The sequence below is a fragment of the Pempheris klunzingeri genome, chromosome 21 (genome assembly GCF_042242105.1).
Source record: "Pempheris klunzingeri isolate RE-2024b chromosome 21, fPemKlu1.hap1, whole genome shotgun sequence".
Taxonomy (NCBI): Eukaryota; Metazoa; Chordata; class Actinopteri; order Acropomatiformes; family Pempheridae; genus Pempheris; species Pempheris klunzingeri.
The window spans coordinates 817,184-830,871 of NC_092032.1; the positions used below are offsets into that span (position 1 = coordinate 817,184).

At 41.2% G+C, this 13,688-nt stretch overlaps 1 protein-coding gene across 2 annotated transcripts; it reads right to left on the bottom strand.

The window, feature by feature from the left end:
- Positions 1-599: 599 nt before the first annotated feature.
- LOC139221486 (uncharacterized) lies at positions 600-11,372 on the bottom strand. 2 transcript variants are annotated; one of them, XM_070853411.1, is made up of 5 exons: positions 11,237-11,372; positions 8,415-8,523; positions 3,257-3,376; positions 2,915-2,993; positions 600-698 (listed from the first exon to the last, which is right to left on the bottom strand). In XM_070853411.1, exons 1-5 carry the CDS (start codon positions 11,332-11,334, stop codon positions 607-609), a joined length of 498 nt encoding a protein of 165 aa, XP_070709512.1. In that variant the 5' UTR covers positions 11,335-11,372; the 3' UTR covers positions 600-606. The 2 variants fall into 2 exon arrangements, with proteins under 2 accessions (XP_070709512.1, XP_070709513.1); XM_070853412.1 differs by having other exon boundaries at positions 601-698; positions 2,915-3,037.
- Between the last annotated feature and the right edge of the window lie 2,316 nt (positions 11,373-13,688).

A 13,688-nucleotide genomic window follows, 5' to 3' on the forward strand; every position in this document is an offset into this window, starting at 1 on the left:
GTCTTCACCCGCTTTGCCTTTGTTACGCTGCAGAGTTACTCAAAATATGTGCACTCAGTTCAGATATCAGTCCATGCTCCAATCAATAGTCTCCATCAAATCACTGGTTAACTGTAAACCGTGGTTACTATTAACTAGACTAACGTTAAACTAAATCTGAAGTCAGCTACAGCGGCTAGACTACAAATGCATCTATAGTTTTAGTATGAAATAATGTTACACCACAAAAATCAAGATTTGCAATTTTTGATTGATTGTTCTGCACCCTAATGCCACAAGGTGAACTACCAATGAGCGGTGCTAGTGGCCACAGAGAAGAAAAGAAGAAAAATTGTACACTAGAGCATAAAATCCCCCAAAACTGTGGTAAAAGTTTACATGAAAAATATACTGAATGTGAGAACACACTCTATTCATGCATTTATTTCATTTTAAGGGAAACAGGAAGAGAATGAACCCCAAAAACAACAGTAGCAAGCAGGTAATATCATTCTGACTTTAATACAACCTGGGAGTACATATTTTTCCATTCAGGAAAGGAGAACGTCCAAACCTTTAAACTGTTTGTGGGTTTCCCCAGGTATACTGTGCTGACCAGTAGAAGGGTCAGTAGACAGTGCAGTTAGCAGAGGAGCGCTGGGTGCACAGGAAGTCACTGGTGACCTCCTTATAACCTCTGGCTTCAGTCAGACCACTTCCTGTTCAACAAACCACAGGAGGAAAGGATGTGAGGAGCATCTGTCCACACGTGAAGACAACAACTTTGTCAGAAATGAATGAGCATCAGTCTGTTTAAATGGTGGCAAATGTCATGTGCAAATATGGAACACACTGTAAAACCTCTGGCTTCATCAAGCTGCTGAAACACCAGCTTTTCCTCATTCAGACATGAGTGAATTTTATATAAATGTTTTCAGCTTGATTCAGATTCATTCTTCCTCAGAGGAAGAGTGTGAAAGTTGAACTACATGAAAGAAGATCAATGTTTTCTGGTCTCTCACAGCTGCATTAGTGATGGATTTAAAACTTCTTTGCCCTTAAAGCCTTTTTAATGACCATTGCAAGCGTGAGGGTATTGGATCTCCTCATTCAGTTTAATCATTTATTGCACAAATAATTATGCTGCCCACTTTTTAATGTCCAACAGTGGACAAACCAATCCATTCTGTGCTTAATATTCATTTATTCATTCATTTAAGAGAGCTGAACATAAAAGGAGAGAGGGTGTTGTCATTAAAACTATTACACAATGGCTTTGCAATCTGGCCAGTATTTTTTAAGATGTGTTGCTCTAAACTACGAATGGATGGTGAGTGTTAGACAGGTAATAATGTTGTTCATCCTCAAGTTTTACAACACTCACTGCACATGATCTCGCTCATCATGGACTAAATACGTCATGAATTTGACATAAAACATCGATTTGAAACTGATTTTATTCATTTAGATTTTATTGCTTCTACAATCAAAACTGCATCCACAGCAATGGTCTCTTATACAGAAATCACTGTAGAATGCCATAATTGACAAATCAGACACGAGTATTAAACAAAACCTTGTAATAAACTAAGGTAAAGAGAATACTACTACTACTACTAACTACTAATAATAATGATTATTATTATTGTTATTATTATTATTATAAGAAGAAGAATAGTAAATTACATTTTAAGCACCTTTCAGTCCAAGGACACGCTACTCCAGAGGCCCTGAGAGGCAAGTTTTCTGTGTTAATGTATTAATAGTAATATAGTTAATATTATTATTATGGTTGATGTTTACTGTGCATCTCCTTCCCTTTCCCCCGTCCTCCTCCCTCTCCCTCTCTGTCCCACAGCCAACGGTTATGTCTGAGCTTTCTTCCCATCAAAAGGGAGTTTTTCTATCTCATTTTGGGATTCTTGAATCCCAAGTCATTGGGTCTTAATGAAAGAGTTTGGTCTGACCTGCTTCTTCTGACCTGCCCACTTGCAAAGTGTCTTGACAGAATGTTATGGATTGTTGCTAAATAAATCAGGATTGATTGACTGACAGGTAAAGAGCAGGTGAGGTTTTATAATGATGATCTTTAGAATCTTTATTCTAAATAATAAGAATTAGAAAACTGTTGAAAAGTAGCTGCTGCTGTGCTGTGCAGCAGTCTGAGAGGGAGATGCTGTTTACTTTAAGGATGCTTTATGGCGGATAGAAAATAGCTTCAAAGACCATTTTACTCATACACTCTTCTGCGTGGAACAGGTACGCCTTTGTAGAAAACACAAATGTTTTTAGTCATATTTAGAACATAAGGGAGTTAAAATGAGTTACGATAACATGCGTTTAAAAAATTGAGCCTGACAAAAAATATGAAAATAAAAAAGTATAGTAGGAAGCAGCAGTGATTGGGATCCAAGCAGTGTGTGAGCATTTGATGCTTGTTTCTAGCTGTGCTGATCCTCTGATGAGGATATATCCTCATCTGTATCACTGATTGACGCAGTGATACAGTAAGATCAGTGAAGTCTGTGTAAATGATCCTGACTGTTTGACATTTTTAGTAAAGAAGACCAGTGGAGCAAATATGCAGCTGACTTGAGAGATTAAAGATACACCACATGTCACATCATTGCTAAGCAGGACTTTGCCACCTGGAGATCTGAACCCTGGACCTTTGCATCCTGAGAGAGGGTGACTTAATGGCTGCACCACTGTGGAGACATGGGATGGAACATTTGGCAAAAAGGACAATGTTGTAATAACTGTAAATTTAATAATTCCAGTTCCAATTCCAAATGTCAGTAACCTGCTTTGCAGCGTTTTGGCATCTAACATCTTAAAGCAGAGTGACAGGCTGGTCTCCGTCCATCCCACTAGACTCCAGGCCAAACTAATCAGTTAGTAAAAGGGTGTCGATCACATGCTGTGTTCAGCTTACCCTCCATGAGGTTGTAAAGGTTGCAGTAGTTGGTGCCGTGGTCTTTGACAGCATACCAGGTCTCAGAGACGGACATGGCCTACAGACAGCGTAACAGGCATATGTGTTGAATAAAAGGCAAGGCTGCACAAAATCAGATAAAGAGAGAGACAGTCACAAGAATAAAAACAGATAACATGAAAGGAAAACAAAACATAAGAGGTTGAGAAAGAGAAGAAACAGATGGTGAGAGAAATGGAGAGGAGGAAATGATATGAGGTGAAAGAGGAAGGGGCGGTACAGACAGCCATTTAGACTGAATGAATAAGTCAGATAATAAATATGAGCAGAGTGAAAACCTACCGATACGTGACAACAGGCGAAGAAGTGATAGGACGCCAGTCGGAAGTTGATTAGGTCCACGTACCTCTTAAAGGGAGTAGTGTGCTGGGCTGCTACAAAGTGGACTGAGGCAGACTTCAGCTGTAGAGAGACCAAACCATGTCTCATTAAAAGCCTGTCGCATTAAAAATGTCTTTATATTGTGTTTACTTATCAAATTCAAAGTTACAAGGAGGCTGGAGATTTTCTTTGGTTTTGGTTAAACCCCTCCTCCAAGCAGGCCTCTTTATCCCACCTTCCCAAGCCCTCCTTTCTGCCATCAGCCACTGACAAATCAGAAGTGAAACCATATCAGTATAAGATCAACAGTGGAAAGAAAAAACGGAAAGAGTGGGTAAACACTCCATAAGTCACCTAGAGGATGTTCGCTAGTTCTTAAAAGTGGTCAGACGCCTTAAAAAGCCCTCTGGCTGGGTGACCTCTGGCCTGACCTCAGGCCAGCTGATCGCTAGACAATAATAATGATGTATACAGTTGGAAGTCTGCACAGGGTGCTTCATCATGTTGCAGTTCAGCTAGAAGTTTCTATTCCAGCGTTGGAACAAGTGTGTTCACTGCAGAGCGACCTGAACAAAGGAAGACGGACTCATCAGACAGTCTGACAGAGAGGAGACAATAAAAGCTGTAAAACAGGAGTCAGAGTCCACCAAGAGTCTGAGAGATGAAGAGAAGTTCACCATGAAGCTGCTGACCACCAACCCAGTGAAGTTTGTGAAATAGTCACGAAATTTGATCTAATTTAAATATTAAACATTTCTCAACATAAAAACACAACAACTCAACAATACAGCAGACTATACTGTTAAGGCCATTAGTTTGAATAATTTTTTCCGTTCGTTTTTCATAGGAGAACCAGTTTTACCCATTCGCCTCATCAACCATTGTGTTGGAGACAAACACATTTGCCTTGCATTACGTTACAAAACTTCCATTATTATCATGATACTATCATATGGTTTACAATCTGAATTTGATCAAAGATCATCTAGATGCAGTGTTATTACTGTACTAGATAGTTGCTATATTTGATAGATATATCTAATATAGAGCCGCCATCCTGTGGACCGGGCGACAGGCCATTGCGGGATCCTGGGTGTGCTGACCCCCAGCATCACAGACTGGCTCTAGGGACGAGTCAAGGGAGTTCGCCCATCCAGTCTACATGTGCTTTGTGGACTACATGCTTGTAACCCTAAACTCCCATGTGTGTAGCCCCTTATGATGCTGAATTATAAGCCTTCAAACATGCGCTGAGGTCAAGGTTCAAAGGTCAGTATTCCACAGCAGGAGCCATGAAGAATCATCTCTCCGACACCTTTCTAATGATCTATTTGGTTTAGTTCTAAGACAAAGTTTTCATTTTTTAATTTCATGGACACAAGACATCCCAGGTCTAGTTTCAGAGAGCACTTTGAAGGCTCTCTTTATAAAATGAAATAAATAAAGTGGTCCAGTATTAAAAAACAATTAAAATGTGTTTGCAGAGTGGAATAGTAGCTAAGAGTTAAGAAATTAAGAAACAACAGGTTGTAGATGAAGGTATGGGCTGTACTATGGAGAAACATAGCAAACATTTATTTTTAAAATCCCCCATCAGGTTTTTTTTCTAGAATATATATTATTTTCTTTCTTCAAGAACTGAAGGGTAGTGGACTGTTTAGTTGCCATCTAGTCCCTATCTGTCTGATCACTCCCACATCATTGTAGGCAGCCCCCTCCCATAGACATCCAGACTGCAGACATTGTCAACTGAATCCTTCTTTATTGTGTAACTATCATGTTGAGTACATTGCTGCAGAATGGCAGCGTTTCATCACTTAATGGTAGAAGCCCCTCTACCTTGTAGGAGTCTGCAGAGGCAGACACGTGTGGGGCTGTTATATCTTATCTCAACTCAGAAAAGAGATGCTCTTAAGAGACACTTAGATGTAGAGAAGACAATACATAGCCTTGAGATGCAATAGTTCTGGATGCCTTCTGATCTCCTTTAAACCAGCTATTGAGCAGGAAAGCTGAGGCTTTTTCTTTGTTGCTAAAATGTCATTTGCATCAGGCAAGAAACTTGGCCAGTTACTTGCATGCCTAAAACCAAGCCAAATAGGAATGGAAAGATAGGAATGGATCCAGGCACCTTCAATCAGCCAATAAAATCATTAGTTTTATAATGATGTACATCTTTATCTATCTAAGATAAAGTTTCTGTTCCTATCTGAGGAGCTAAAAGTGAATATATGCAAGCCAATTAGTAAGGAAGAAGTCTCAGAAGTCATACATACTCTCAAGGGAGGGAAAGCTCCCAGACAGGATGGTTTCAGTCCAGTATTCTACAAAAAAACGATTAAGTTGCTAGTAAGTTGCATTTGGATTGTTTTAGCAGGGATGATCTTCCCAGAGCTAAAAACCTTGTAAATATCTGTCATTTTCAAGAAAGATAAACCTTCTGACAAGCGTGGCTCCTGCAGTAACTTGCTAGCTTCTGTTGATGGCAAGATACCATCAAAACTTTTCACCAGGGAGCTGGAGAACATGCTCTTCCTGTGCTTGGATGGGTTCTCTCTGAGTATTCCGACTTTCTCCTACATTCCAAAGACATCCAGGTTAGGTTAATTGGTGGCTCTAACCCATAGATGTGAATAGTTGTCTGTCACTGTGTTGGCCCAGTGATTGACTGGTGACCTGTCAAGGGTGGACTCCACCTCTGGCCCTCTGTCAACGAGGCACAGCTTGGACCGGTCGCCAATGAATTGCAGGGCCAACACATGGAGATAGACAACCATTCATGCTCACACTCACACCTACGGCCAATTTAGAGCCACCAATGAACCTGACCTGCATGTCTTTGTATCGTGGGCCAAACACAAGAGAGAGGACATGCAAACTCCACACAGAAAGGTTCAAGGCTCAAACCACAAACCTGCCGGCCAGCAGATTTGAACCTTCTTGCTGTGAGGCAGCAGTGCTAACCACCTCACCACCATTTTCCTCTTGGGCCTCCCCTCCCGAGAAGTGAATCTCCCTCAGCACCCTACAAATGTCTTGACAGTCTCCTTCTAATTGCTTCAAAGTTAATTTTGTACAATAACATCAAAAACTTACCACCAGGTGTTAAAGGGGTATAAGGCATAAGGGTAGTCTAGATGAATAGATGAATTGTTTGTAAAGGTTTAGTCACTCTTTCTAGATTATTTTCCTGCAGAGCTGACCCCTTGTATAAGATTACAGGACATGCAACATGCAGGACATGCATTCCTACTCCAGTCAAACCCCTGGCTGACAAGTGAGATCCACAAGGTTTGGAAATCCCACAGTACAGCTTTCACATCTATTAAGTTAATACTGCACTGAGAGGAGCAAGAGGCAACCCACCCAGTACCATTAGAGATGTAAAGTGCAGGTGTGCAGAGAAATTTCAGGGCTAAATTTGAACACATTGATGATACCTGTCATCTTTGGAGGGGCACTGAGAACATCACCGACTATAAGGTCATGTCACCATCTTGTGACAAGGATAAGCTGCCTACACACTGTGTGGAATGAGTTCTATGCAAGGTTTGGTACGGTTTTGGTATAAAACTGCAAAGACGTCTGCCTCCACTACTGATAAAAAATCACTTTGCCTTGCAACCGCTGATGTTGTAAGGACCTTCTTCCACGCACACCTAGAGAAGAATAAGATGAGGTAGCAGAGGTCTTCACTGACATCTTCCTCTACCACCATCACTTCCCTGAGCCAGGCAACAACAGTTTTTGGCTGCATCACAAGTCTGCATTCAGAAATGAGGTGAAGCAGTTGACAATTTGATCCATCTTTTAATTTTGATAAGACAAAAGAGATAATCATTGACTTCAGAAAGAATAATCTATCTATTGCTCTGCAGTGAAGATGATTCACAGCACTGTCTGGATGTTCACATCACAAGTAACCTAAACTAGTCACTCAACACCATGACTAGTCCATCCCCTTTATATAGCATCAAATAACTAAGTAAAACCACAAATTTGCACTTGAACAGACATCAGCGTGTAAGAACTACCTAAAATGACAGAAACCATCTTTGGGAAAAATGAATTTGATGTGCACTGTGATTTTTTCTAGTTTGGCAACATGAATGCCAGTGATCAACAAAAATCCAACATACGTGGGCTTTGGTCACAAATGTGTGAACATGAAACACACAGATCCAGTAAAAAAGGCTCAGAAGGGGAAAAGCACCAAAGTGCACAGTCCTGTTCTAATCTATATGATCTTCAGCATTTGGCCTCATGTTCTTGTCCACATCACATCTCATGTGGTCTCTGTGCTCTTTGGATTAAAAACACTGGACAGGCCTTATCCACCCCCGAAAGGACACACTCTCTCTTCTCTCTGGGCTCCTGCGTGTTGTTCTGTATCCACACTGAACAAAATGAGTCCAACAAGTCCTCTTTTTACTGAACATGTCCATGTAGGTGACAGAAGTCCAGCACCGGGCCATGTCTCAGACTGAGATCAGAACCAGCTGTGCTTGGTCTGTTTTACACAACATCAATCAGCTGCTGCTGTAGCACAAGCAGAGACTTTCTGCTGTATTTAAGGGGTTGAACTTCAGGTTGTCATTGACGGCAGGCTGTGTGCAAGCATCCGTCAGTAAGACTAGAAAGATCCATCATTTTAGTATTGGGTTAACTTGTATATAAAGGAAATGTGAGCATTTCAGAAATGTGTTGTGTGGAAACATCATGGACTGTGTTGATGGTCCATGACAGAAGAGATGCTGTAGAGATGACTGTGTTTAGAGTTTTAAGAAAATGGGACTACAGACTGGACAAAAGGATCTCAGGACTGGAACTACGTATGTGCTGTTACCGCATGCTGCTTCTTTTTTCATGTCGTTTTTAAGGTTTTGAATGTAAATTAACGAGTTTTGATAATTACATGTAATGCAGCTGTCAAATGGTGATGGATTATAGAAGCTGTGGTCACTAGATGCCTTTTGTGTAAAAGTAATGAAAAGTGATCCAGTTTAGTCCACATCAGTGCTACTGTGCTGACTTGGTAAAGACTTTTGTAAAAGCAAACACCTATATAGAATGTGACTGAATGTAACACACACACACATGCGCACACAAACACACACACCTTGTACAGGCACCTCTGTCCTCCCATGGTGCAGCCAGCCATGGTCGTCCACTTCTTTATCTGTGAGACCAAGGATTCGTAAACCACCTGACATGGTATCCCAAAGTACCTGCATGAGAAAAAACAAGCACAGTCACTGAGTGGGCAGTTGGGCTGTCTGAGGACCCTGGGTTGCCTTGAACAATTCAAATAGGCACTAGAAATGTCATGTGATACAAAAAGTAAATGGTGCCATCTAGTGGATGTTAGCTGTGAGTGCTGGCAGCACGTCACTGTTTTGTGCCATTGTTCATTTTTGCTTTTCTTTATTTGCATGTATCATGGAACTCAAACAATAAAACAATATTCAAATTCAAGAAAAGGATCATGTCAAAGTGGTGTGAGCCAATGAAAAACTGTCTAAAAGTGAGACCAGGTTCTCTTCATTATGAGCAACACTGTCTCTGATGGAGTTTTCCAGAAATTATTTCTCAGTGGCCTGATTAGACTGACCAGTGAAACTCATTTACAACCAATGATAAGATCAGATTACAACATGTTCTGTCCCAATAAATTCCCCAATGAATACTCTGATGGTTCCACAGCAAACATCCTTAATGTCTTAATAATATCAGTTGCTATGGGACTGAACGAACGTGTAAAATACAATGCCTTCTAATGCAACAACAAATTCAACCCTACTTAATGTAATGGAGCGTTATGAATTGTGGACATGAGAATTTCCTTTAATCCACCTGTGTAGCTGCTTTTGTAAGTGTTTATGGCCTTAAAGGCTAAAGCTTCCAGCTGCACACAGCAAATCTCAAAGTCCAGTGGGCAGACGGTCACAGAGTTTGCTGTCATCCATCTCTGCTTTAAATGACCTCATGGCCCTTCCTGTAGTGCCACCTACTGGGCAAACTAGCTCAGAACAGCAGCATGCAGTAACAGCACATACGTAGTTCCAGTCCTGAGATCCTTTTGTCCAGTCTGTAGTCCCATTTTAAAAACTCTAAACACAGTCAGCAAAGCATCTGTCTGTCATGGACCATTAACACAGTCCATGATGTTTCCACACAACACGTTTCTGAAATGCTCACATTTCCTTTATATACAATTTAACCAATACTAAAATGATGGATCTTTCTAGTCTTATTGATGGATGCTTGAACACAGCCTGCCGTCAATGACAACCTGATGTTCAACCCCTTAAATACAGCAGAAAGCCTCTGCTTGTGCTACAGCAGCAGCTCAGAGGCTGGACTGAAACAGCTAATGAGCATCTCTGAATGGACAGATGACTGAGACAGTGAGAAACAGCTGATTGACGTTGTGTAAAACAGACCAAGCACAGCTGGTTCTGATCTCAGTCTGAGACTTCTGTCACCTACATGGACATGTTCAGTAAAAAGAGGACTTGTTGGACTCATTTTGTTCAGTGTGGATACAGAACAACACGCAGGAGCCCAGAGAGAAGAGAGAGTGTGTCCTTTTGGGGGTGGATAAGGCCTGTCCAGTGTTTTTAATTCAAGCAGCACAGAGACCAAATGAGATGTGATGTGGACAAGAACATGAGGCCAAATGCTGAAGATCATATAGATTAGAACAGGACTGTGCACTTTGGTGCTTTTCCCCTTCTGAGCCTTTTTTACTGGATCTGTGTGTTTCATTTTTACACATTAGCGATTTTTGTTGATCACTGGCAGCGATTTCATGTTGCTAATAAAGCTTTTACTGCAGCGGGTCTGTCACGTCCTGTTTATTCCTATAAAGTAAATTCTCACTTTGTGATAATTTGCTGCCAAAAATGCTCACATTCAACGCTCAGCCAGAGATGTAGAGTGGTGAAGGAGACGAAGAATAAAGAACGATGGATTTCATGTTGTCAGCTGTCTGCAGGTAGAACAGAAACATGAACGGTGATGGAGGTTTTGTGGCTCCATCAGCTGTTAGTACGCTGAATGTGTTTGTGCTGTGACTGAAAACGTGTGCACATTTAGAAAGAATCATTTTAATGATGAGTCTGTTTGCAGTGTTTTCATACAGCTAGTGATTGTAGAGAAGGTTTTTCTGCAATTTGTAATGAACACTTGGTAACAAAATGTGGTTTTGAGCAGAAAATTAACTATTTGGCTCATTGTGTGATGGAGGTGTGTTGCTGTTTGAAGAGTTTAGAGAAAGTGAAAGAAACACTTGTGGGCACAGCATCTGTCTGTCATGGACCAGTCCACTTTCACTTTACACTTCCAACTGCTAATTGTGTTTAGTGTTTTAAAAATGGGACTACAGGCTGGACAAAAGGATGTTAGGGAGTGTAAAAATCTGGAATCACTTTCGTACGCAGAGGGTGATGAGCTGCGTAGGCCTCCCTGCTCACCTTCACTCTTCTTGTTTTTTCTGTTATTTTGTCCATCGCATCACAACTGTCATCATAAAATACAAAGGAAGCCATGCTTTTAATTAATTCATTTTACAGTAAATACAAGACGGTGGCAAGTTACCGCAGAGGTCTGAAAATCAATTGTGCCAATGTGCCAATTACAGTCAAACTGCATCAGCAAAGTGGAGCAATGATCACATGATCAACACTGACGCATGATGCACAGCAGGATTTAGGTTGAAACAGCATCAAATTCAAGAAAATTTAATTAAATAAATATTTATCTGCAAGTACATTTAATATATCATTATCTGAGACATCATGTCAAACCCAAATGTTTTGGTATCACTATGACTGTGCTAATCCCCAGGCTTCTCCTAGATAAGCATTTTGTGCAGTGAGTTATCAAAACAACACGCAGCACATCTTCTATCAAAGTATCTAGTAAAGTAATGAAGCATACCATTCTACTCTGCACTGGGCATGGAGAGGTCCGGCACAACAAGGCTCAGAGGTGCCGACTGCCAGGAGAACTGCAAGGAACCAACGACCTGGATGCATTCTGCTCCAAAGGGCATCAGCAAAGCTCAGACTTTATCTAACAGTGACAACAGCTCCAGTGACTCAGGGACAGAAAAGGCAAAGAATCACAAGATGATCATGTGCTTTTCAGAAAAGGAAACATCCTAAATTCAATTTACTTCTGAAGAGGACACAACAAAGAGAAGCTGCACAGATATCTGGTTTACAGGGACACCTAGAGGCAGTCTGAAGTAAAGCAGAAGATACACACCACCCTCTTCCTCTTTCTGTCCCCCCACTGCTGCTACCTAACACTGCAGGGACCTCCACTGGCAGCACGTCCTCGAGGGTCCAGCTCCTACTGGATTCTCACGCTAAATGTTATGTACAGTGTTTTACTTCTTTGAGACGAAAGATCACAAGAAATTAGGAAGAATAAAGAAACATTTATCATTTCATGTATCCAGAGAAGGGCTCATAACTGATGTGATCTGAAGTGTTAGTAGAGTTTATTCATTTTTAAAGATATTAAACAGTTATTGTCATTAATTGTCATTAACTAATAACCTAAATACACTAACCTGTAAAATGAACGACAGAATGAAAACTTCAGTTGTTCAGAAAACAACAGTTGAGGATCCATCAACATTTTGTCATGTGTTTTGGGATTGTTTCCATCTGAAATACGTTTTAACTACTCTATATTCACAAATGCAGCTGCTAGGACTGCGTGAAGGCTTCTGTGTTGTTACCAGAGTAACAGCAACAAACAAACAAAGACAGCCAGCAAAACTGAATGACAAAATAGAAATAGGTACCTGAGGGCAAAGAGCTCAACCTGGAAAGAGGCGCTCTTCCCATCAGAGGCCCACAGACCTACAGACGGAAAAGGGAGGGGATTATCACTCTCACCTTTTATGGGTCACATTTTAATGACACATATTAGTGAAGAAATGTGTTTTGCATAACAAATAAAACAAATGATGGTGATTTTGAACCAGCTAACCTTGAGCAAAAGTAAATGGTTTGTATAGTGCCTTTCTACTCATTTAAGCTACTCAAAGTGCTTTTACATCCTCATTCACACATCATTCATTCAGGAGGAATCTAGGAGGAATGACTCTTTCACACACTGAAGCCTTTGCTTCAGGAACAAGTAATGTGGTTGCAGGGGATAGAATCATGATTATAATTCTTTTTCTGATAAAATCACTTTCATTTCTTGGTGTTTTGTAGAGTTTGTCGGGGTACTGGGAACCATTCAGTTTTGGTATTCTGTTATACACTTGGTCAAAGCACTGCACCCATGGACGGATTATGAGGCAATGGGCCCTTGGGCACAGACATGTTTAAGGCCCCAAGCCTTACCTACATAAGAGCAAGAGCCACACATCTGTTTGTGGTATTTTTGTGTTTGTCAGTCTCTCATTGGTTGTTTTGTGTCGCTTTCTGGTTATTTTGTGCCTCTTTGTGGTCATTTGATTGACGTCTGAACAGGACATATTAACAGTCACATCAAATAAAGGTTCAGGCCCATGCGCTTCCTGATATTTAGGCCCCTTAGTCCCAATTCAATTCAATTCAATTCAATTCAATTCAATTCAATTCAATTCAATTCAATTCAATTCAATTCAATTCAATTCAATTCAATTCAATTCAATTCAATTCAATTCAATTCAATTCAATTCAATTCAATTCAATTCAATTTGTATAGCCCAATATCACAACAGAGTGTCTCATAGTGCTTTACAAAGTTATAAACAAGTGTAAGCGAACAAACAATCTAATAAAGAGTCCAGCAGTCGATGAGGCCAATGGATCAGTCCGAGGCATCACCTGCCCTTTATGACCCTCCTTCTTCGGGAAGGAAAAACTCCAAAAACCCAGTGGGAAAAGAGAAACCTCAGGGAGCACCACAGTGAAGGAGAGATCCAGCTCCCAAGGACAGACAGGCTGTAGCCTTGGACAGACACACATCCATTGGCTGGTGGAGAACCACATCAGCGGGGCCAGGACCAGGATCCACAGGAACCAGAGAACCATATCAGCAGGGCTAGGACCAGGATCCACAGGAACCAGAGAACCACATCAGCAGGGCCAGGACCAGGATCCACAGGAACCAGAGAACCACATCAGCGGGACCGGGACCAGGACCCACAGGAACCAGAGAACCACATCAGCAGGGCCAGGACCAGGATCCACAGGATCCACAGGAACCTGAGAGATGAGAAAGTACAGAAACGCTCCGGGGAAGATAGCAAGTTAGAGGCAGACATTTGGCTGACATGAGACATAACGATGGAGAGGAAGAGGAGGAGAGAGAATAGAGGAGCTCAGTGCACCATAGGAGTCCCCCGGCAGTCTGAGCCTATAGCAGCATAACTAGGGGCTGG